Raw genomic sequence first — 24,439 nt, forward strand, 5'->3', positions numbered from 1 at the left:
TATATTTATATACATATGTGCACAGCATCCTCCGGGCACAGGCCTCAGAAGGAAGGGCATCGGTAATGAAATATAGCCACTACTTTCTTTGTTTCTTGGGCCACGACTGGCGGTGCTCAGGGCATACTCATGGACTCTGGACTCATGGATGACTCCTGGCAGGCACAGGGGATCATATGTGGTGCTGAGGGTCGAATCTGGGTTGGCACCAGTCACAAACATAGCCATGAACATGTGATGGTGCTTGATTATCAAGTTGCCATCTACATGATCTAGAGTATGTTGCTTTGGAAAAAAAAAAAGAGATAACGAAAGAAAAAAACAGAAAAAACTTGGGAATCTGAAGCTTCCACTTCACATGGCCTTTCTTCTGTCCTCAGACACCGGCATACAAGTGTTGCAGGGTTTTGCATCCACTTTCTGTAATGAGCAGCGGTGGTGACAGCTCACATTCATGGGAGTCTCCATGCTCAGTGTGTTCCTGCTGCTGGACTTGTAAGATTGTCTTCCATCAGGGTGTGAGTCCGAGGACAGTCGGTCTCCACTTGTTGCAAGTATTAGGCTAGTCGTGGCAGAGGAGGCAGGTGAGGTAAGAGTCCCAGGAGGCCCACAGTATGAGCCAGGAGGCCAGGGGCTGCTTCTCGGCTGGGCTCCTTTTGGGAAGACGAGCAGGGGCCCCACATAAAGGCAGTGTGGCCGCATTTCTCTTAGGTTTGACTGAGAAGGGCCAGAGTGATAGCATGGTGGGTAGGGCGTTTGCCTTGCACGTGGCTGACCGGGGTTCGATTCCTCCACCCCTCGGAGAGCCCAGCAAGCTGCAGAGAGTATTCTGCCTGCAGCAAAGCCTGGCAAGCTTCCCGTGACATATTCGATATGCCAAAAACAGTAACAACAAGTCTCACAATGGAGACGTTACTGGTGCCCGCTTGAGCAAAATTGATATTTATGTAAACACCAGTGATTCCACCCAGAAATCGTCCTCATGTTTCTCTTTATAGTCAAACCCTACTTCTCTGTAAACAAAATGACTAACCCTCAGTGTCTATAGTTTGGTCATTTTGAAAATACTATTTTCAGGAAACCTTATAAACCTAATAATATGTCACCTTTGAGACTAATTTTTTTCATGTACTGCTCCCTGACCAGTATGATTGTGTGTACATATTGTTTATTTATATTGCTGAGACAAATACTGTGATATAGGCATCTCTCAGTTGTTTAACTATTTTCCTGTTTTAGGATATTTTACTATTTCAGAGTTTTGTTGTTTTTTTTTCCTCCCAGTAGGAGGGATCTAGTTTTTATCCTTACTAGCATTTGAAATTGTCCCTAATTTATTTTAAGTAATCTGTTTATAGTAATAGCTCATTATGGTCTTAATTTTTATTGCTCTAGTGGATGGTGATGCTAAGCATCTTTTCATGTGCTTATTTTTCATCTGCAAATTATTTTCAGAGAAATACTCCATCATATCTTTTGCCTTTAAAAATAGGTTGTTTTCTTATCATTCTTGAGCTTGAATGATTTTTATAAGTGCTTTTCTCCAGTACTTATTTTTTTTTCTTCTAATAGAGTCTTTTAGGGGGTGTAAAATCTTAGCACACCGAAGGTTGTGTGTTTGCAGGTTCTCTAGACGGCTCTATCTCACAGCCCGTGTTCAGTGCTCTTGAGCCGCTGTGTGTGGCCTGGATTGGGATGACTGTTGGCCAAGGGGAGATGAAGGAAGAAACAAGGGCTAGGCTGGTCGATATCAATTATAGTTTATTCCAATCCTCTTCACTCCTGTCTCTCCTCTGCCTCCTCCTCTCCTGGGCCCCAATCTGGAACCCCTTCTCCTTCTGGCTCTGACTCTGAATCTCTGGAGCCCCAGCTCTCTCACTTCTGACTCTGCCCCCCGAGTTTACAGTCTTAGTTTATATAGCAATCACGTAAGGCGGTGACACAAAGGTGGGTTGAATATTGACAAATCAACAATGAGAGGTAAGACCACTCCTCCAGTAGATTAACTCAAGGATAAAATCTCATTTAAAGAGATTACTCTAGATTACTAGGAAATCTGCTCAAGGGTGGGATCCTAACAAGGGTGTGTTCTTTCCTTAGCTATCTACTTAAATAGTTGTAGTAAATCTACTTCTAATATTTCTAGCAATGTCATTCTGTGTGAGCACAGTAAGAGACATAAACATCTCATTATACATTCCTTAGTTCTCAGACCAGGTTAGTCTTCCTAGCCCCAGCAGGGTCCTAGACTCGTCGTTACTTTGGATCATGACAGCATTTGTCCATGATCATGCCCTCAACTTATAGTTGAGTATCGTGGTGCTTTGGCCTGGCCCATTTCAATGCCAAGGTAGCTCACAGCTTGCCCTGGGTCCATTCAGTCCTTCATCAGGACCCTGCTTTTGGGGTGCTAGAAACTAAGGGCAACTGAGTCAAGAAAGCAGATGCCCAGGAGTAAATATTATTCAGAGTCAATCAACTCCCAAGTTACAAAGCATAATATTAACTGCCTTCCTGTGTCCTTGGGCTGGAGTGATAGCACAGCTGTAGGGTGTTTGCCTTGCACGCAGCCAATATGGCCGACATGAGTTCGATTCCTCCACCCCTCTTGGAGAGCCCGGCAGGCTACCGAGAGTATCTCGCCCGCCCGGCAAAGCCTGGCAAACTCCCCGTGATGTATTCGATATGCCAAACATAGTAACAAGTGTCACAATGGAGATGTTACTGGGCACGCTCGAGCAAAATAGATGAACAACGGGAGGACTGTGACTGTGACCTGTGTCCATACAGAAAGGACATTGCTAACAATACAAGTTCAGTGTCCTTAGATGAGTGTGACCCGATAAACCTAAGCTACCTGAGGAAGGACAAAACAGTGTTATCCTACAAGGGGGAATGTTTTTAATTTGATGATGTCCAAAGTATTCTTATTTTCATTTACTAATGATGGTCTTACTGTCATTTCTAAAAAGTCTTCACCATGCAGTAGGACCAAAATATTTTCTCCCAAGATTTATACATTTTTTTATTTGCATATGAGTCTGTGACTTATTTTGAGATTTTGGGTTTTATGTGTGTTTTGTTTTGTGCTACAACACAAAAACATTTTGATTTCAGGGTTTTAAAGTTTCAGGGATTTGACTTTGTTTTTGCCTATGCATAATACCTAGTTGTTCCAGCACTGTTTGTTGAAAAGACTTTTAGTATATTGAATTGCTTTTGTACAAATGTGAAAATCTTGCACTGGTACTAAAATTGGCATTAGTTGGGCATACTTATTGACTTTTGGAGTTTTTATTCTGTTCTCTTGTTCTATGTGTCTATGCCTCCATTGATATCAAACAGTCTTGAGTACTATAGCATGTCACAAGTCTCAACAATTAGAAAGTATGAGTCCTACTTTATTATTCTTTTCCACAACTGTTTATCCCATTCTTCCCTTTATTTTTCCAATTTTTTTAAAAACAATCTTGTTTATGTCTACAGGAGACTTGCTTAGAGGTTATAAGAATTATGTTAAAGAGGCCAGAAAGTTAGTACAGGGTTTAAGGAGATTGTCTTGCAAGTGTCTTACCTACATTTGATCCCTAGGATGGCAAATGTTCCCCGGAGCACTTTTAGGAGTAATCCTGAACCAAGAGTAAGCCCAGAGCATAAACAGGTGTGGCCCCAAACAAAACAACAAAGCACATAAACCAACTAAAAATTACACCAAAGCTACTTACCAATTTGGAGCATTCACATATTTACATATAGAATCTAAAATCCAAGAATACAGTGTACTTCAGCTCAAGATTAGTGTTTCTTAACATGGTTTCTTAGTGTTTTTTTTTCTGAAAAGAAATTGTAAGCCAAATATGTTTGGGAACCTCTGTTTAAGGTCTTTGAATTCTTTAATCAGTATTGTATAAGAAATTTTGTTATATTGCATATTTAAGTATATGTTTTTCCTGTGTTAGGAATCAAATCCACACATGTAAATGAAGTACTCTATTGCTGACTAAGTACGCACATGCAAACCAAGTACTCTAGTACATGCTTAGCTCCTTCCACCTGTGTACTTCATGTATGCCTGTCAACCTTTATTCATAGGGCGTTTGCCTTGCATGCAGTTTACATGGCTGACTCGATTTCGATTCCTCCGCTCCTCTTGGAGAGCCCGGCAAGCTACCGAGAGTATTTCGCCTGCACAGCAGAGCCTGGCGAGCTACCCATGACATATTCGATATGCCAAACACAGTAACAACAAGTCTCATGATGGAGACGTTACTGGACCCGCTCGAACAAATCGAACAACGGGAGAATCATGATGTATGATGACAGTGATGTATCTCCTAAATAATAGAATTTTAAAGAGATCTTCACCATCCATGTTCAATGCAGCATATAGAAATACATTGGAATTTTGTATGCTGATCTTGTATTCTGTGGCCTTGCTAGATTTTTAGTTGTCAGAGATTTTTGTTTTTGCTTATGAATTTCTGTGGAGTACAAGTTGTCCACAGATAAACGCCATTTTATTTCTTCCTTAGAGCCTCTATGCTGGTTACTTTCTTTTTTAGGCACATTATATCATATAGAATTCCCAGAATTAGGTTGAGTTAGAGTAGTGGGATCAGATATCTTTACCTTAATTCTGATCTTATGGGAAAGCATTCAGTTTTTCTTATTATATATCATGCTACATATAGGTTTCTTTGTTTATGTGCTCTTGTGGCAATAGGAAATTCTGCTCCATTCCTACTTTTCATATAATTTATGTCATGATGAGCATTGGATTTTCTCAGATTCTTTTTCTATGACAGTGATTTTTCTCCTTTAGCATTGTTATATGTAGTAGGTTATCTTATTTGATTATTTTTGCCCTAGTGTGGAGGGAGCATGTCTCCCAAATGGTGCCTGGAGGTTCAGGCACCCTCCTGGTGGTTCTTGGCAAATCCGGTGAGTAGTTTAATGCAGCCTCTGGGCCCTGTGGTACAGAGACCCTCTGGCATTACTTGGGACCCTCTGGGGAAGCACACCAAGTGGTGCTCAGGTCCATGTGGTGCTAGGCTTGAGCCAGGGTTGGCAACATAATCCCAGTGCTCTCTTGCCATACATTAGTTGATCTTTTAAATCCTAAACCAAACTTACATTCTTATAGTAAACCGTCACTTGGTTATGGTTGTCTTATTCTTTTTATATATCTTGTTAAACAGTACTTTTTATCCATAAGGGACACTGCATTGTCATTTGGATTTTTTTTGTACTACCCTCGTCTGCTTTTGGCATCTGTATTGTTTTCAATACATCTTTATGTGTTCATTATTATCATGTGCTCTGCTTCAAATATGAAAAATCAAATGACTGCAATACAAATAAAAGTCTTAAATACAGCTTTATTCTTTAATAATATTGCAAGTTTGCAAGTAAGCTTTGAATTTTCTAAGTAACACTGTAGCACTGTCTTCCTGTTGTTCATCTATTTGCTCAAGGGGGCCCAGTAATGTCTCCACTGTGAGACTTGTTACTGTGTTTGGCATATCGAATATGTCACAGGTAGCTTGCCAGGCTTTGCCCTGTGGGTGATATACTCTCAGTAGCTTGCTGGGCTCTCCTAGAGGGGCAGAGGAATCAAACCCAGGTCAGCTGGGTCGGCCGCGTGCAAGGCAGACGCCCTACCCATTATGCTATCGCTCCAGCAATAGAATTTTCTAAGTAGGTAACAAAAATATTTTTTCCATTCAAATCATCAAAATTGTATTGAGGGTTATTTTTAGCTCCTTAATATAACTTAGAACATAAATTATATCAATATGCAGGTTAAAAAAGATATTGTACTACGTGGTCTTAAAATATTGGAAAATATTTAAACTTGTCTTTAGTAAAACTTATTAAGGTCCTATCCATAATTATAATGCAGGTAGTTTTATCATTCACAAGGAATTATGTGTGTATGCTTAAGCATCATAGTATGATGATTTTTAATGATTTGTTTCATAAGTAAATAGATGCTTTATAATGTACAATGAGTTTTTTTTAAAAGCTTTGGCACTGGGGAGATAGTACAGGAGGTAAGGTGCTTGCCTTACATGAAGCTGACCCATGTGCAATACTGTAAACACAGCCAGAAGTATTCTCTGAGTACAGCTGAATGTGGTCCTAAAAACCAACAACCAATTAAGCAAACAAAAACACCAAACACATTAAAAGGAATAGAACCCAAGTAATAGTATAAATTTCTGGTGCATTGCCACACAAGTTAAGTGAAGCTCTGACGGAACTTAGTAATATGAACAAATGTAATCGAAATTATTGTTGTTTTTGCTGTATTACATTACCTGGGCAATGTAAAATAAATACAACATTATTTGTATGAGCAACCTTTCCAGTAGCTACATGTGATAAAACATATCTTGATATATTTACACACACACGTGTGTGTGTGTGTGTGTGTGTGTGTGTAGTTTTTCTGTTACAGATTTTGAGCCACACAAGTGCTCAGGGACTAACCAGGCTCTCTGCCCAGGATTGTTTTTTCCGGCCAGTGCTGGAGGAGAGAGGGACCAGGCAGTGTTGGGGACAAAATCCAGCCTTCCACGATGTACTCAGCTCATTTAACTATCTTTGACCCTCTTGGAACATAGCTTAGTGAGTGTTTCTCTATGCAGTTTTTACATACTTATGTTTCAACTCTGTTTTAATTTTACAGGATTCAAGCCAAAACTCGAGAATTTAGAGAGCGACAAGCTCGTGAGCGTGACTATGCTGAGATTCAGGATTTTCATCGGACATTTCCCTGTGATGATGAGCTGCGGTACAGAGGCATTTCTTCCTACGAAGGTTCCTTGGCTCTCAATGCCAGACCTCAGAGCCCAAGAGAAGAGCACATGATGGATGCTTTGTATGCCCAAGTGAAGAAGCCACGGAATTCTAAACCTTCAGCTGTGGACAGGTAAGCTCCAGGAGCAACAGATATTGCTTCCAAATCTGCTTTTATAGTTTTTAATGGGCATGGCTTGTTCATCAATTCTCAACTGAAATGACCTTCTATTAATGGTCTTGAGAATGTTGTTGTTTTAAAATACTGAGTTTATAAAATTCCAGACCTAATGGAAGAAGCAGCAGAGGTTTTAATAACTTTTCTATGGATTCTAACATTTTGTTTTGTTCTTAAAATGATGTTAGAGTGGAGAACTAACCTTTAGTTTATAATTCAGATGAAAAGCAAACTTGAAATTATGGTTCTTTTGCTTGAACCATATTTTTTTTTATTGTTTGAAGTATCTCCAGTTGTCGTAGTTAAAATAGATGAGGAAAGACATGCTTTGTTCCAATTATGATTGATCTTGGTGGGCACTTGTTTTGGGTGCCATGGTTTTTTATTATGAAAAAATTAGTAGATTACATGTATAACATGGCCAGCATTCAAATCGCTTGTTGGGAGCAGCCTATCATGTCTGATGGTGCATGTTAGTGTTGCCTCAAGGGGTAAGATGTTGACTCAGTGATAATAGCTATAAAACAATTAAAAAACTGATCTCCCCACCCCTATATTCAGGCACCATTTGAAGCTCATGAAGAAAGTAAAACTCAGTCCCTTTAATTTCAAGCATATTCAGATTATTGTCATAAACATGAGTGTCATAAATGTATTAATTCTATTGTGTCTTAATCTACTTTCTTAGTATTGCTGCTCTATAGTATAGCTGAACTTTATTTTTTTTTAAAGTAGCTGCTTTCCTTAAAGCAAGCAAGCGACTTTCAAACTTTGGCATGCATCAGAAGCACCTGGAAGGCTTCTCGAAGAACATTAAACTTGACTTTAGAACCACCACAGGATGAGAAAGATGTTCTGGAATGACTTCATCTGCAGCACCCATGTTTTATTTGACTGCTGCACATTGTATGCAGTTTATCTTTTCATTGGATATTTCTGGCTGCTTTTTAATAAGGATTTGCCAGTGCAGCAGGTAGCCCTCAGGCAAACCTCAAAGAAGCATTTTTAAACAATAGGAAAAAGAAAAACAGTACCATTAGGCGGAAAACTCCAGGTTTTTTTTTGTTCTGTTGTTTCCTTTTCATTGTTTAGAGTTTTGCTTGGTTTTCTTCATTCTGTTTTCTTTTCCTAAATTTTATTTTATGAAAGCACAGTGATTTACAGTTATTCTTGGTTGGCTTTGAATTATACAGTATTCCATCACCTATCCCAGCATCAACTTCCCTCCATCAGTGTTCCCACGTTTCCTTTTCTACCTCGTACTCTCCACCCCCAGCCTGCTCTCTTCGCAGGCATCTTTTTTAGTTTGGTTATTGAAGTAGGTCTCATGATTTCAGTGTTTTTGATCTGGTTTAGATATTTAGCTCTATCATTTCTCAGCACCACTAAAATGTACCTTGACCCTTAGCATCTGTTGCATCTCATCTTTTTTCAGGTATTCTTTACTACTTAATGAAAATCTATTTGGTATTGACTGGGTGAAGATGCTAATCTGGCTGACTTAAGTGTATTTAAGCCGTTTTAAATGTGATAACCTGAAAAATTTACAATGCTTATTAACTAACACAAAGCATTCAAAGAATAAAATTATTGGAGTGATAGCACAGCGTGTAGGGCGTTTGCCTTGCATGCGGCAGACCCGGGTTTAATTCCTCTGTCCCTCTCGGAGAGCCCGGCAAGCTACTGAAAGTATCCGCCTGAACAGCAGAGCCTGGCAAATTCCCCATGGCGTATTCGATATGCCAAAAATGGTAACAACAAGTCTCAGAATGGAGATGTTACTGGTGTCCGCTCCAGCAAATCAATGAACAACAGGAGGACACTGCTACAGTGCAATGATTGAGAATGACATTTGCTTTAGAAAGAGAGAGAGAGAGAGAGAGAGAGAGAGAGAGAGAGAGAGGTCTTAGTTTGTGCTGTAGTTGGAGCATCTGTTTGTAGAGATCACAGAGCATTTAAAGACCATGAGTATCCCAGTGAATTTTGCTGAGACAGTAGAAGCACTGATAGAAACACTTTATTTTGGAAAGACCCCACTGAAAAATGTACTTAGTCAACATTGGTGGTAAAATTATTACTATTGACTGAAAATATGAGTCATTTCTATCACCTTCTATATTTAATTTACAAACCTAAAAGCTAGTGAATCTGTTGTTCTTGTTTTCAAATAACACTGAAATGCAGCTGGCCTGAGTGACAGGAGTCAGAAGGAAGCTAACCCTCTCTTGAGTTCTAGAAACAATTGCTTTAATGCCTGGATTAAAGCCTCAGTGTCCTTTAGAAGTCTACATCTCTTTAAAAGATTTCTTCTATTTGTGAGGGGGAGCGACGGGGGGGGGGGGGGGTGAGGGGGGAGGGCAATGGAGGGAGGGACATGCCACTGTATGGGATCAAACATGGGTCTGCTGCCTGTGAGGCAAATGCCCTGGTACTATCCTTCTAGACCCTAAAAGATTTCTGCAAGTTACCAGCAGAGCTTTCATGTTTTAACTACCTGCTTCTGTGATTCAGCTTCCTGCTGCAGTGTCCCCTGGGCCATGCAGATCTTATATCGAAATTCACCTCCTAATGAATTTCTGTCAAAAACCCTCTTCGGGGCTAGAGAGAAAGTATAGCAGCTGAAAGTATTGCCTTGCACGCAGCTGACTCAGGTTCAGTCCCCAACACTACATATAGTCACCTGAGCACAGAGCCTGGAAGAAGCCCTGAGTACAGACAAGTGTGGCCTAAAATAACAAACAACCTAACCTCATTCAGCAGAACATTCTAAGGGAAAATTTTATCACGGAGAGTCACAGCCAAACAGTAAGTCGCTCAAAATCACACCAAAGCATCACTATTTTCAAAAACTCCCTCAGTCTCCAGAAAGCACAGCCTAGACATTTATGTTTTGAGAGGTTTTTCAGTTGTATGCATTGGTGTCCTCGAAAGTGGTTTGGACTAGAGGATTTCAAGACACACCTTGGGATAGAATTTAGTTTAGATAGGGAACCATAGAAACATAAGTTAATTTTTTGGTGATTATTATTTTTTAGAGAACAATATGCCCATTGAACATGATGTTGTGAATCCCCAAAGTTGGATATTATTGTAGCTATAAGGTACTAAACCCATCTGTAAATGAATATGAATTTGACTTATAAATAATGGGGTCAACTCCATCATCTTTTCCTGTTAGAAAGAACTGGAGAAAAAATATTTCTTAGACTTGACCAATATACACTCTTGTTAAAGGAAAGATGGTCTCTTGATACTGCAGTATTGAACTAAATTGGTTTGATTATAATGTTACTCAAATATGTATAAAAATAAAATAAGACTGAATTCCTTCTGTTTATAGACATTATGCAACTATAAAACTGAACATCTTTACAAATTAAATGCATACAAAACAATGAAGCCATTACATTTAAGTGAACAACATTAATTTAATGTGGCAAATAATTTTTTTAAGTCTATACTCTTGCACAGATCATAAATATAGTTGTGACTTCTTCACTGCTGGTTTGCTTATGCCTACAAGATTAGTATTGTCTCAATTTATCCCTCATTCTCCCAACTAAATTTCGATGATTCTTTTTGTGTCCATTTCCAGTGACCTTTAGTCAAACGGCACCTAGTACTTCATTTATGAAGGAGGCCCAGCACTTATATTTGTGGGAAGTAGTATTTCTTGGTGCTTTTAGATTAAAATAATACATGTAAGATTATCTAGAATATGCTCATACATCTGCTTCACTTTGGAAAAAAAATGTAATTCAAAAACATAAAGCTTTGAAACAGTATTTTTTTGTATGAAGAATATACTCCAAAAAGAAACCCCCATCAACTAACTAAATTTTACCCCAAATTTCAATGAGTGTTTGATACTCTTTCTGTGCAATTTGGATTTCATGGGAATTTGGAAGTGCATTGATAGTCTGAAGTGTAGCCTGCATCTGTTCTGGGATTTTTATTGTTCAGAAAGAGAAGAGTATTCTGAATATCATTGCTTAATCATTTAAATTTACAGTATATTCAGAAAAATGAATCTGGGGCCCTATATTGAAATAACCAGTGATAATTTACTAGGCACTGTGAATTTTATGTCAAAATAGGACTATTTCAAAATTTCTACATATTATGAATAAAAGTCAAAAAAATAGAAAAAAATAAGATAGGCTCCTACCTGCTATATCTAGTAATAATTCTCTGCCTATTTAACTTGGTTCACACCAAAACTTATCTGACTGTGTGGTGATTTATTAATATCCTTGATGACATTGCAGTTTTTCATGTTGGACTAATACTAAAGGGAAGCTGACCTTCCCTTTTTGTTTCATCTGGGTAGCAAGGCTTAAACTGATCCCTCAGAATGTAGCATATATATTTTTTATTCTGTTTATAACCTGACCCTGTGGGATCTAATCATTGTAAATGATTCCTAGTTTTACATAACTTTGGCAAGAATTGATTTCCTACTTATCTCTTGAGCTGGCTGGAAAACTTTAGCTCATGATATAATGCTCTTTGTCTCTGTGTTCTTTCACTGTAGAAGATACCACTTGTTGCCTACTCAGTGCTTAGACTAGTCTACTAGTCTTCCTAGCCCTTAATCAATAGAATCAAATTCTTATTTCAGTTTATTATGTGTCCATTTAAAATGTTCAAGTTCCCAGGTGCCTATGCAGTCATGGGTGATCATGTGACATTGTTTTGAGTAACCAGGTAAAAGTCTAGAACAAAACTTCCTGAAAAAAATTTTTCTTACCACACTGGAGCTGCCTTAGGTTCTCCCTTTGCCGTTTGCCCTATCCCTCCCAGAAAAGGGAACAGTTGCTTCAAGGTCAAGTTCATCTAACCTCTCAGTGTCTGTATTGCAAACCTTAATGCTCAAAAGTAGAGAGAGCTTATGGGGAATACTGTCTGCCATGGAGGCAGGGGGAGGATGGGAAGGGGGGGGCTTACCGGGGATATTGGTGGTGGGGAATGTGCACTAGGAGGGATGGGTGCTTGATCGTTGTGTGATTGTAACCCAAACATGAAAGCTTGTAACTATCTCATGGTAATTCAGTAAATTTAAAAAATAAATAAATAATTTTTTAAAAAAAGGTCAAGCTCTTCTGAGGATGCAGATCAGGAGTATGCTGGTCCTTTGAGCAGCTGCTGCAGCCTTAGAAGATGCCCATTGTCCCGCTGTGACCTATAAAAGGAAGCCCCTTTCTTGTTTATTTGTTTCCATTAATTTTCACTTGATAGAACCAAAAACCATTCTGAGTATAGTGAGTTGGTGCTTAAGCGCGCCCAGGAGAAATTATGTCTGTAGATCAACTGTCTATATATTAGAGAGTTATCTCCAGGCCATATCATTTGCACAGTATTCTGTGAAATTTAAGTCATGAGCCAGTGTGACTCAATTAGCTCTTCTCCCTTCCTTTTGTTCAGTCTTTACTTAAAGATATGTTGTCAGATATCTGCTGGTATATATCTTTTCTTAATTCGATAAACCACTGTCTCATGGCAGCTCCTTCCACCACCAACAATCCTGTTATAAAGTAGGAGCAATTGAGTGTAGTGAAGAAGAGCCTGAACTTTGGTATAAATTCTATGCTTTATTTTCCTTATCTGTCAAATGGGGATAATAATGCTACTTCATCAGATCCAGGGAGGAATAAATCTATGAATATATATATATATATATATATATATATATATAGCACTTAGAAGTGTGCCTGTGCTGCAACAAGTACTACTTATGTGCTTTTGCTATTTTAGAAAGGGGGCATTGACTCTAAGAAAGTATAACATGCCCACTGTGGACTCATAAAGAAGCAAGGAATGAAATTTAAATGGATATAGATAGGTTTTATTCCTTCTACTTAACCTAGATACGAAAGTGCAGAACGAAATTCTGTTGATACCACATCAGTCCTGAAATAGCTTGAATTCAAAGTTTCTTCATAAATCACATCATATCATGGACAATTCTCTCTAAATTAGGATTTCCTGAGTTCAGTAAGGATATTTTCCTGGTTGCATCAATAGAGTAACTGTTTGAAATAGAAGTCAGGACTGGATATTATAAAGTCACTTATTTGAGAGTGAGTAAAGGGATAGAGTAGGAACTTGATCTCTCAATCAATTTTAGATCACTTCTTGGCAATTTGAACGCCTTTGTTTTATATTCTCAGGGATTTCTTTGAAGTTTATGTTTTACTTCTATGAAAATCCTACTGATACCAAGCTTGCAGTGCTTCATAGAGAGCTAATGGCTTGAACGTCTCAAAAACTGTCTAGAATTTTAACATTTCTATTTATATCAAGTTATCATCCGGAAGGTCAGGGAAGCATCATGATCTTAAGAACTGTCATGGGCTGTGTTTTAGAACAGTGATTTTTTTCCCCCATTTTACCATATATATGGCTGCTTCTCACATGTGCAGTGTGCTGACCTGTTCTCACTGAGTCTGCAGTTCACTAGATCTGGTTGGAGACTAAGAACCCACGTTGTTTATAAGCACCTAAGTTACTTTTAGTGCAAGTGGCTCTTGAAAAGCACTGCTTTGGGGAAAAAAAAAATTGGACCTTCCAGCTAAGTTCTCTTAACAGTAAAGCAAGTGAGATCACTCATAGTTTCCATATTGGACACAACTCTATCTTAGCATTCGTGAGTGTGCATTGTTCACCAGTGATTGAATAATAATTTAATTTAAAAGGTCAGTCTGCAGGTATAATAATAATGGGCTTTAGTCAATGTTTCTTGATACTTACTAGTAAGTCTCTTGTTATACAAGTCTGTTTTTTAAAACGTTTATTTTGCTTAAATTCAAACAAAGGAATGCTGATCAGTAATGTTTTGTTTTATTTACATGAGGAATATATATATATATATACATATATATATATCTGTAGTTAAAAACTTCATAGCACGACTGCTGTAATGGACATTTGCTGACTGTCACCACGCTATCATTTGCCACCAAGAGTGCATTGTCCTCAAATATAATTGAAATAAAATAGGTACTGTGCTGCTATAAATCTAAATAGCAGGAAAATAGTAGGCTAGACTCCCCCAGCTTGCTGAGGACACCTTAATGGAAACATAAATACCATAATCATATGCTTTTTGCATGCATTTTACCACTGAAGAGAAAAATGTCGATTCTAAAAGAAAAGACCTTTATGAACTTGTTTTTCCCCCATTAAAACTGAAATCCAGTTGTGTCAGAAGGAAGCCTGACAAACAGAACAAAATTAATTTTCTTAGATACAGGCAGTTATTAAGTATATGTATGCTCTTTTAAAAATGTTGGGTCCTTTGCAAAGTTTACTTGCCTTTCCAAAAGTCAAATACCACTTGATTTATTTACATTTACTTAGCGTTATTTATCTCTGTTTTGCTTGAAATGTGAGCACATAATTCTCAAATACAGCGAATCTCATCTTAAGGTGAGTTTTGTAGGTTGGTACTCTTGCTAATCAATGGTCTCCACTCTGGTTCATCTCAGTGTCCTTAGCTGTAATTTCTGACCTTGACATACTTTTCAACATACTTCTCATATCCATACCTACTGCTCACCTATCTCTGTGCCCAAGCTACTGGACTCACTCCATTCACTTCCTAATGATAAGCCTTCCTTCTTTTTTTTTAAATTTTATTTTAATGAATCACCATGAGATACAGTTATAAACATATAAACTTTCATGATTACATTTCAGTCATACAATTTTCAAATACCCATCCCTTCATCAGTGCCCATTCTCTACCAGCAACGTTCCTAGTATCCCTCCTACCACTTCCACCCCTTCCCACCCCCTGCCTCTGTGACAGGCACATTCTCTCTTACTCTCTGTCTCGGGTATTATGGTTTGCAATACAGGTACTAAGCGGCCATCATATTTGGTTCATAGTCTACTTTCAGCATGTATCTTCCATCCTGAGTGAGCCCCCCAACCATCAGTTACTTAGTGGTCCCTTCTCTATCCCAGCTGCCTTTTGCCCCAGCACATGAGACCAACTTCTAAGCTGTGGAGCTATCCTCCTGGCCCTTGTCTCTACTATCCTCAGATAGTAGTCTCCCATTATGTTATTTTATATTCCACTTAAATTAAGTGATTTAGTGATATTCCACAAATGGGTGCGGTCACTCTTTGTCTGTCCCTTTCATTCTGATTCATGTCAATTTAGCATGATACTCTCCATGTCCATCCACTTATATGCAAATTTCATGATTTCATCTTTTCTAACAGCTGCATAGTATTTTATTGTGTAGCTATCCCAAAGTTTTTTTAACCAATCATCTGTTCTCGGGCACTTGGTTGTTTTTTTCCAGATTCTGGCAATTGTAAATAGTGCTGCAATAAACATGTAAGTGCAGATGTCATTTCTACTGTAATTTTTTTCATCTGCGGGATATATTCCCAGAAGTGGTATTGCTGGGTTAAATCGGAGCACAATTTCTAGTTTTTTGAGAAACATCCCTGTTGTTTTCCCAAAAGGCTGGACCAGTCGGCATTCCCATCAGCAGTGAAGTTCCTTAGGGAGATGCAGATCAGCCTTCCTTCTTCCTGGTCAATTTAGGAAAGTCTTCTTGATCCCAGCCCCAGCAGGCAAGGACCTCACCTTGTTAGTCTCTCAGCCCCTCCTGAAGCTTGTGCCTTTCTGTTAGAACCTCCGTGTAACAGTAAACATGCAAAAGTGTTCATCCTACACTATAAAAGATATTTTGCCTTCTAGCTGTTTTCTGACCTATTTTTCTTTTTGCTTCCAGTCCAGGTTTCTTAAAAGGCTAATCTAGATTTGATGTCACTATCTTCTTCCCCCATTCCTCATTGTCTAGAACCAGATCCCTGAAACCAGTCAGTATATCACTACGTTTTGCAAAAAAAGTCATTGCAGAGGTGGTTGAATTACAGATCTTAAAACCTGGAGCTTTTCTTGGATTATCCAATTAGGCCTACAGTTTAAATTAAGCCTTCCAAATCAAAAGAAAAGTTTAAATTAAGTCTTCCAAATTAAATGAAAGAAGCAAAAGCATCGGCAAATTTGGAAGATGCTCTGCATCTGGCTTTGAAGACAAGAAGAAGTCAGAAGTCAAGGAATACAGTTGTAGGAACTGGAAAAGACAGTCTGGGGATATAGAGAATTAGGGTTTGTACCCAAGAGGCACTTGATCCAGGTTTAATCTAGTACTATTTAGTCTCCTGGGCAACATTGGATATAGTCCTGATGCCCCCAAAGCTGGGGGAGCCCAGCTGGGTGTTGGTTACAGTGGCTTTAATATTTTCATTTCCTAAAGGCTCCCTAGATTTCCAATCCAATAAGCACTTGGTCCTATGCCTTCTGCATCCCTTTGGCATTCCTGACACTCTTTGGTTTTGTATTGCAGTTATCTTGTGCCCCTTCCATCTTTCTGAGTCTTCATTAGCTGTCTTTATCTCCTCCCCTTGTTCCCTAATGTTAGATTCCCTAGAGAAATAGCTTCACATTTCTATAGTTTCACATTGCTATTCAGTAGGTGTTCTTGGAGGTTAAAATTTTAACCCCACTTTAACAGTCGTAATGTATAATCTATGCTCACCCAGCTCTGTCCTTTCAGCCCGTATTCTTGGCACCCACTTTCCACTGGGAATGCGCATTCCTCTATCTCTCAGACACTTGCACCCAACCTATCCAAAATCAAATTAATCGGTTTTCATTCCAGACTTGTAGTTTCTTCAACTTTATCTCCGAGAAGGCTCTCACCACCCAGGCATCTACTCAGACCATAAGCTTTTCTTTGGCAACCAGCCTCCCTCTTGCAACATAAGGCAGTGACACAGACTTCCCAGCTGCACATCTTAAATAATCTCAGATCTTTTTAAATCTTCTGCAGCACTGCATCACAGTTAATGTCTCTCTCTTATTCCAGTCTTGTTCTCTAATCCTACTTCACCCAGTACCCAAGTTTCCTATCTTAGACTTATAGGACTATTCCATTCTCTTGTCATAAATTATTCTTTGACTGTTTATTGTCTCCAAGGTGAGTAGAAGGCCTAAATGTGGTGTTTGTAAGCTTCTAAGTTCTCTTATTTAGACTTGTCCTTAGCAGATTCAGGCTATGCCATATTGATTAACAATCATACTCTGCTAAAACCGGATTCATCTTAAAGTATAAAACCAACTTCATCTAATATATGGGTGAATTAAATGACTCTTTGGTGTTATATGTTCTTCAGATGTTAAATTTTGGTGAGTAGAAATAAGCAATCACCATTCATTAAGCTATTCTAATATAGTTAGAGATAACAGCAATTAAATTAAAGGCTGAGGTGACATAAACAACCCAACAAAGGAAATCTTGAAAGTAATGAAGCCATAAATAAGGTCATGGCTAATTTTAAAGACTTCTTGTTTAATTCTTTTTGTTGATTAACATTGCCTGAAACCACAATTTGTTTGAAGAAGCAGTGTGTAATGGGGGCTGTTTATATATTTATTTTAGCCTCAGAGAAAGTTTAAATATTCGATAGAAATATGAGGATAAACAAAAACCATTTAGGTCTGGTAGTTATCAGGCACACCATCCTCCAGCAGAGAATATTGGTTTTTGCTTTAATGCCTTTCTTTTCATAGGGCACTAAATTTGGGGGGAAGGGGGTCTTTGAGATTGAGTTAGCCACAAGATGGTCTAAATCTCCTTGAGATTATGGGGTATTTTATTTGATTTCAGTCATCTAGCCAAAGCTTCAAGATCCTATTTTTCATGCAGCTTACCTGATAAATCATCTTTTTTTAATTTTGACCCAACCCCTCAGTTGTTCAGTCCTTTAGACTGCCCAAACTCATGGATTAATGTACCAGTTTTATTGGTATTTAGTGGTTGTAGGTTGGTGTTATTTTCTTTCTTTCCCTTGCATAAGAATGGAATATCAATCAGCTATTAATATAAATTCATGAGGATTTATGTGGAGCCCTGTTGTGAGATGCATTTTCAACTTCTGGGGAGATTTCATCAAGACCTGAATTCAAAATCCATTTTCAAATTAACTTCCAGATGGTCCATAGCTTTTTTTGTGGGTACCCCAAGCCTTCACTGTGGATAACAATTTGATTATTTTCTATTTATTGCTTCATTCCTTCTCCTTTTATTAATTCTCCATAGTTACATAGATTTTATGTAACTTATAAAACAGTTGATATAAATTTTATTTTTTTTTACTTAAAGTATTTGAAAAGTCTTTAGCTTGCTTTCTTACTTTTGCTAAAATAGGTTGTGTGTACAAAAAAAATTCTAAACTTTCAGTGTTGTAATAGAAAATGACAAGATAAATCATATTTCTTTAGATAAGTGGCAATCATTTGAATACATATTTGAAATTGCATAAAAGGGGGCCAGAGCTATAGTACAGTGGATAAGGTCCTTGCCTTGCAAGTGGCTGACCCAGGTTCTATCCCCTGTACCATGTATGACCACCAAGCACTGCCAGGAGTGATCCCTGAATGCAGAGCTAGGAGTAAGCTCTGAGTGCCACCAGATGTGTGTGACTTAAAAAAGAAACAAGCAAAATTAAAAAAGAAAGAAAAGGGAAAAATGTATAAAAGTAATTCAATAAATGTAGAATTATTGTGTACACATTTCTGAAAGAAAATGTTTTTAAAACTATGGGGGGGGGGGGTTGTCAGTTCCTGCCTAAAAGCTAGTTTTAATGAATAGACTCTACGTGTACTATTTTATTGAATACTCAAAGTAGAGATTTTTTTAAAATATCCTCAAAACAAAGTTGGGGTCAACTAATTGTCACCAATGTGACCCACTTATGTGCATAGTTGGATGACTCTTTTAGCATCTCTCCTGCCTGCCCCCCCACTCCCACCCCATATACTGTAAATTTAAAAGCTGAACTGACTTAGCATCTCTTTGGCCCATCCCCCACCCCCACCCCATGTAATGTAAATTTAAAAGCTGAGCATGTTCCTGGGCAGAAAAACTGCCCAATAAAATAAGGCACTGCGCTGTAGCACTGTCCTCCTACTGTTCATCGATTTGCTCGAGCGGGCCCAGTAATGTCTTCATTGTGAGACTTGTTACTGTGTTTGGCATATCGAATTAAAAGAAATAAAAAGCATTTAAAAATTTATATTTCTTTATTGATACTCTTTCTTTTGCGGGAGGGACATATCCAGCAGAGCTCAGGGCTCCTCCTGTCGCAGTGCTCTGAGCTATTCCTGTATTGGCCTTTTTTAACTGAAGTCCCTGCTCACTCTCTCCGGGAGACCTCCAGGCCTCGACTCAGTTAGTGTCAAAGTTCTATGGTGGTTTTTAGCTGACCTTGGTGTGAAGTGGAGAACAGAGCACCACTGAGCTCTGCTGCTATCAAATGGTTGGACTTTACCAGTAAATGAAGACCACCTTTAGGAATCTGAAGGGTTTCCTTGGTGTGTCTGAATTCAGATCATAGCTTTGTAGCCTAGTATTGATTTGTATGTCAGTGTGGAGAGAAAAAAATTAGAAAAAAATGGAATTGAAGAGTATGTTCAGAGATCAAAACTTGAACTTTAAAGTGTGTCCTGTAATTCAGTTGACAGGCAACCGTGCTTCATTGGAAAACTTTATTTCTTAAAAAATGAAAAAAAAAGGCAAGAAAAAGATTACCACAGATTGTGTTAATTCTAATTTAAATATTAATAAAATCTTAATGACAATTTGATTGAAAAAACAGATTTTGGACTGGGGAAATGGCTTAAAGGGTGAGTACTGTTGCCAGAGCCTGGGTCTCTGGCACTCCATGGGCCCTCTAGCTATACCAAGACTGAATCCAAAACACTGAGCCAGGAGTTGCCCCTGAATACTGCTGGGTTTTGCCCCAAACCAAAAAAATAAATAAATAAAAGAAGGGTTTGTCTTTCTAGAACTTAATATCTAGAATATTCCTTACTTGGAGAGTTCCTCCAAGTAATTCTGTGAATGGTAATGTTCTTCTCTGATTATTACTTTCATCCTTAACAGATACTTCAATGCTAAGCACAAACTTTGAAAGACAATAGTTTTCAGTAGTTTGAGACATAGTAAAGAAAATATTTAATTCCGTGTTCATTTTAAACTTCAATGGCCCTTAAGATATATAAACTTGGGAAAGAGAATAGGTCAGATTTAAATGTTACTATGAATTTGGGCAATTGTTATTTTTCTGACAAATAACAGTACCTGAGGAATGAGAAGTTTCTTTAAAAATTGTAGCCACCCAGTAGCCTATGGAAGAGACATAAAAATGTCTTAAATTCTATATACTTTTATTCTGAAATTTTTGATGTTAAAAACTTGTTTTGTTTTGCAAACTACTTTTATATAGTCTAAAAAAACACTTGATTTGTGAGAAAAACTAATGATAAATGTTTCTAATAGGTTTTTTCTTTAGTTTTTATGTTTAAGTTATGCGACTTAACTTTGATCAAACCAAAGCTATTATAGCTATTCATCTTCTACCTTCTCTGTCCATTCACTTTCCAGCAGTAATCTGGCATCTGGTACCAGAAATTATTTGGGACATAGAAATTAGCAAGACCCAATACATCTCCCAGCTTCCATCAATTGGAAGACCAAATGGGGGGTGGGGGGTGGGGGATGTAGAATTTTTATCAGCTCAATGTAATTATTAACATTTTATTTGTTAAAATCTTTTTTACTTGTTCTGTTAAATTGGTTATTCTTACAGATTTCCTGGAAGGTGTGTGTGTGTGTGTGTGTGCGTGTGTGTGTGTGTGTGTTTGTGTGTGTGTGTGTAAGAGAGAGAGTAAAAGCCCTTACAGGATGATGTGAGTGATATGTTACAAGAAGATAAGGTATAAATGCTATTAAGAGCACAAGCTTAGGGGCATGAATTCATATCCTGGTATTGCCAGTTAACCTTCTGGCCTCATCAGTGTCTTTAAAATGGGGATGAATGCAGTACTTTGTTCATGGGGCCCTTTTGTAGGAATAAATGAGCAAAATGAGTAGCTATACTTAAGCACTTATTAGTACTTTTGGCTGGTCCTTACGATCTAGTTTCAGCTGCTATGATGATGATGATGTTGATGATGGTCCTGCTATTCTTGAGTTCAAAGGGCCGTATAAAAGCTAAAAGCTAAATTTTTTTTTTAAAAAAAAAAGCTAAAATGTTTGCTGTGTCAAGTTTTTTCATCTGTTCATCTGAGTGTGATTTATGGTGATTTTGTATTCTTCTAGTACCCTTTGTATGTAAAAACTTATTGGAGGTTTCTCAACATTTTCATTTCAAAGCTAAAATTGGTGTCAGTAATTTTGTGCATTATAGACTGGTATGGAAATATGCATTGCTGCAGCATTTGGTTAATTTCTGTAATTTGGAAGCAATTTAATATGCAGTAGTTTGGTATCCTGTTTAGTTTTGAATAATTTTGAACAGCCACAGTTATTTCCAGAATGGGGAGTGCGGGGGGCAATAGTTATGCTATTACGAGTTCATGAATGAAGGTGGTGCTGCCGTGGGTGGTGGGATCACTTTTGAATCATCTCTAAATAGTGTGGTCAGTGATAATTCCTGCATCTAAAGATGTCATTTACCGCTTCCCTGGAAGTTTGAAGTACATGGAGTGGAATAATAAAACCATTTTAAGTAGCTTTATGAGAGTTTTAAATGAAAACTACCATGTAATTGCATAATATTAGTATTACAAATGCCTTATATTCATTAGATGATAATTAAAATAAGGTTCAACGTTAATAAATTTGTAGAAGAAGATATTATTGATGTTTACTTCTAGTAAACAGAAAATATCCCAATTGGTTGTTTTTTCTTTAGTTCCCAGATGAAAAATGATAAATATGGAAGAAGGCTGGATTTTTTTGGTGGGGAGGACTTTCATTTGATGATGTCTTTTTCTGACATAAGTTACCTGAGATCAAATATATATATATATATATATATATATATATATATATCACAAAATGAAGTCTCATTATACCCAAGGATAGCTAAATGCCCATCAAGAAATAAATGAATGCATTTGAGTTGTTTAATTAGCTAGTTGTGATTTAAAGGTTGCTGAAATCAAAAAGGCTTATTCATTTTTCATCAATAATCACTTACCTTAATATTTCATTAGAACCCGCTGATTTGCAGACCTCCTTCTGGGCTTTGATTCATTATGACTGCAGACATAATTTAACTTTCCCTCTTTTTCTCATTCTGTGTTATACTCTTTCATCTCTGAGACACTGTTAAGATGTTTCCAACATCCACAGGGCTGCTAATTGATCCAACTTTTTTTTTTTTAACTGTACTTAAAGCTAAGAGTTCTAGGCTGGGTAAAACTCTGTGTGTGCGTGCACACACACATGCATATTTTAGGCCCTTTCATCATTTAAACATCTGATAATAATGTGCAAATTTTCTGCCTCATGTTCTGCAAGTAAGGACTGATTTATCATCAGCAATAGTCAGGAAATAAATAGTTTGGACACATTCTCAGACTATGCCCTCAATTTGAAGGAACAAAGCGCCTTGTGTGTGGAGGCTCAGAGATGAGATCACTATCTATGCAAATACCTTATTTTCAAAACACTTCTTTGGTGACTTTAGGTGCAGGCTTCTGCTTGGCCTCAGAGGTGCCTCTTGATGGTGTCACTTCAGGTAGTGCCACTGTCCCAGGCTTCCGTATTGCCACCTGGGAGCGCTGTTCCGACACAGAGAAGCTGAAAGGCAGGCCCTCAGTTTCAGATGTTAAAATGATGCATGTGCAGAAAAGAGCCATTCTGCTTCTGAAATTGTCCATTAAATTGTATGTGAATGAACAGAGACAGCCCCTACTGGGTGGGGGAATGTGACTGAATTCTTTTTTGAGCTCCAATTCCAGACTCTTTTCCTAAAGAATGGGCCTACGTTTTTTCTTTTTTTTAAATTTTTATTAGTGAGACATCACGAGGTACAGTTGAAAACTTACAAATTTTTGTGCTTGGATTTCAATTATACAATGATGAAATACCCATTCCTCCACCAGTGAATGGGCCTACATTTTCTTGGACCTGAAACATCATCTTCAACATGGAAACATACCCAGCACAGACTGAGGTCCTGATGTCTAATGCTGACAATGAAAAATAAATAGGTGAAGACCTTTTAAATGATTTTTCCAGGTTCATTAGAAAGTGTTTTATGTCCATCTTCTGCAGTCATGTTAAGGAACATATTAACTCTCAATGATTGAACTAGTTTTAATAATTTGTTAACATTGCTAAGTATTAAGAAATGGAAATGTGAGCACTTAAAAATTCGTGTAAATGTATATGCGATGAGAATTACAAATATTGTTACTGAACTCTGCTGCCTTTTGAATATGCCAGACACAGTAACAACAAAGTCTCCAATGGAGACGTTACTGGGCCCGCTCGAGCAAATCGACGATCAACGGGAGGGCCTTTTGAATATATTTTCAAGAAAACTTAGTGCTGACTTTTATCATACCTTGGCTCTCTTCTAGAAACACGTTTTAAAAATTAATAAATCACCAATTTATACACAAATATCTCCTTATGGAGAATTAAAAGTATGCTCGTGTACTTGGAGATAGTCATCACCATTTAAAATTATAAATTCGTTTATACCCAGAGCTATTATTCACATTCTGCTTAACTTTGAAATGCTTATTGATAAACTATCCCATAGAACAATTTTTTTTCTTATCAATTTAAATTAACATGACTTGTCTGTGTGCAGATGTAAGTTTCAGTTCTTCTGTTTTTTGCTTACTGATGCTACTCCAGAATTCTGGGAAGAAGTTTATGTAGTTTACCAGGAGTCTTTATTGTATTTTCCCTTTGCTACTGTGATCTCAGCCTGTTTGCCCTGCTTTGCAGCCACTGTTCTGCATGGGAATGCAGCTAGCAGCAAGTGTAACAGAACAGACCCATTGACTTTATATGTTCTTGGCTCTGCAGCTTTCTTGGATATTTGGCAAATCATTTAACCTCGGTGAGCCTCGCTAAATTCATCTGTATTTTAATTTTTTGGGTTCCATTGTTGGACCATATGTCAGCTGTGTCCTGATTTTTATATTTAGAAAATATGTTCTATATAACCATGCATCCTGATCTGTTGGAAACTATTGGGGCTGAAAGAGAAATACAGAACCAGTTTCTGATAGTAATGCTCTTCCAGTCTTTGGGGAGAATAACAGACGGACTTAAATAACACAACCAGTTTTATTGACCATGCTGTTTATTTTAATAGCTATACCAGAATGGTTTGATTGACTTTTTAAAAATCTGGTATGTTTTTTGCCATATGGACAAGGCCATATCTAGAGTGCCAAGCTAATAAGCCTTCTTTCCTCTGCCAGCGAACCATGAAAGTTGTTAGCAAAATGTTTAATTTTGAATTGATCTATTTTTCTGAGCTCTTGGTGTTATAAATATGCAACTTTAGAGATAAAGTGCAGTTTATCATTCATTAGTCACTGGAAATTTACTACCCCCAAGAACT

At 37.8% G+C, this 24,439-nt stretch overlaps 1 protein-coding gene across 16 annotated transcripts in view; it reads left to right on the forward strand.

Moving 5' to 3' along the window:
• Positions 1-24,439, forward strand: part of PARD3 (par-3 family cell polarity regulator) — a 668,633-nt gene that overhangs the window by 506,178 nt on the left and 138,016 nt on the right. For all 16 annotated transcript variants that reach the window (XM_056131187.1, XM_056131151.1, XM_056131168.1 and 13 more), the window contains one exon: positions 6,692-6,934. In XM_056131187.1, the coding sequence (XP_055987162.1) occupies positions 6,692-6,934 (243 nt within the window). The remainder of the gene's footprint in view (positions 1-6,691; positions 6,935-24,439) is intronic.

This window comes from Sorex fumeus, unplaced genomic scaffold (genome assembly GCF_029834395.1).
Source record: "Sorex fumeus unplaced genomic scaffold, SorFum_2.1 ptg000007l, whole genome shotgun sequence".
In the NCBI taxonomy this organism is placed as follows: domain Eukaryota; kingdom Metazoa; phylum Chordata; class Mammalia; order Eulipotyphla; family Soricidae; genus Sorex; species Sorex fumeus.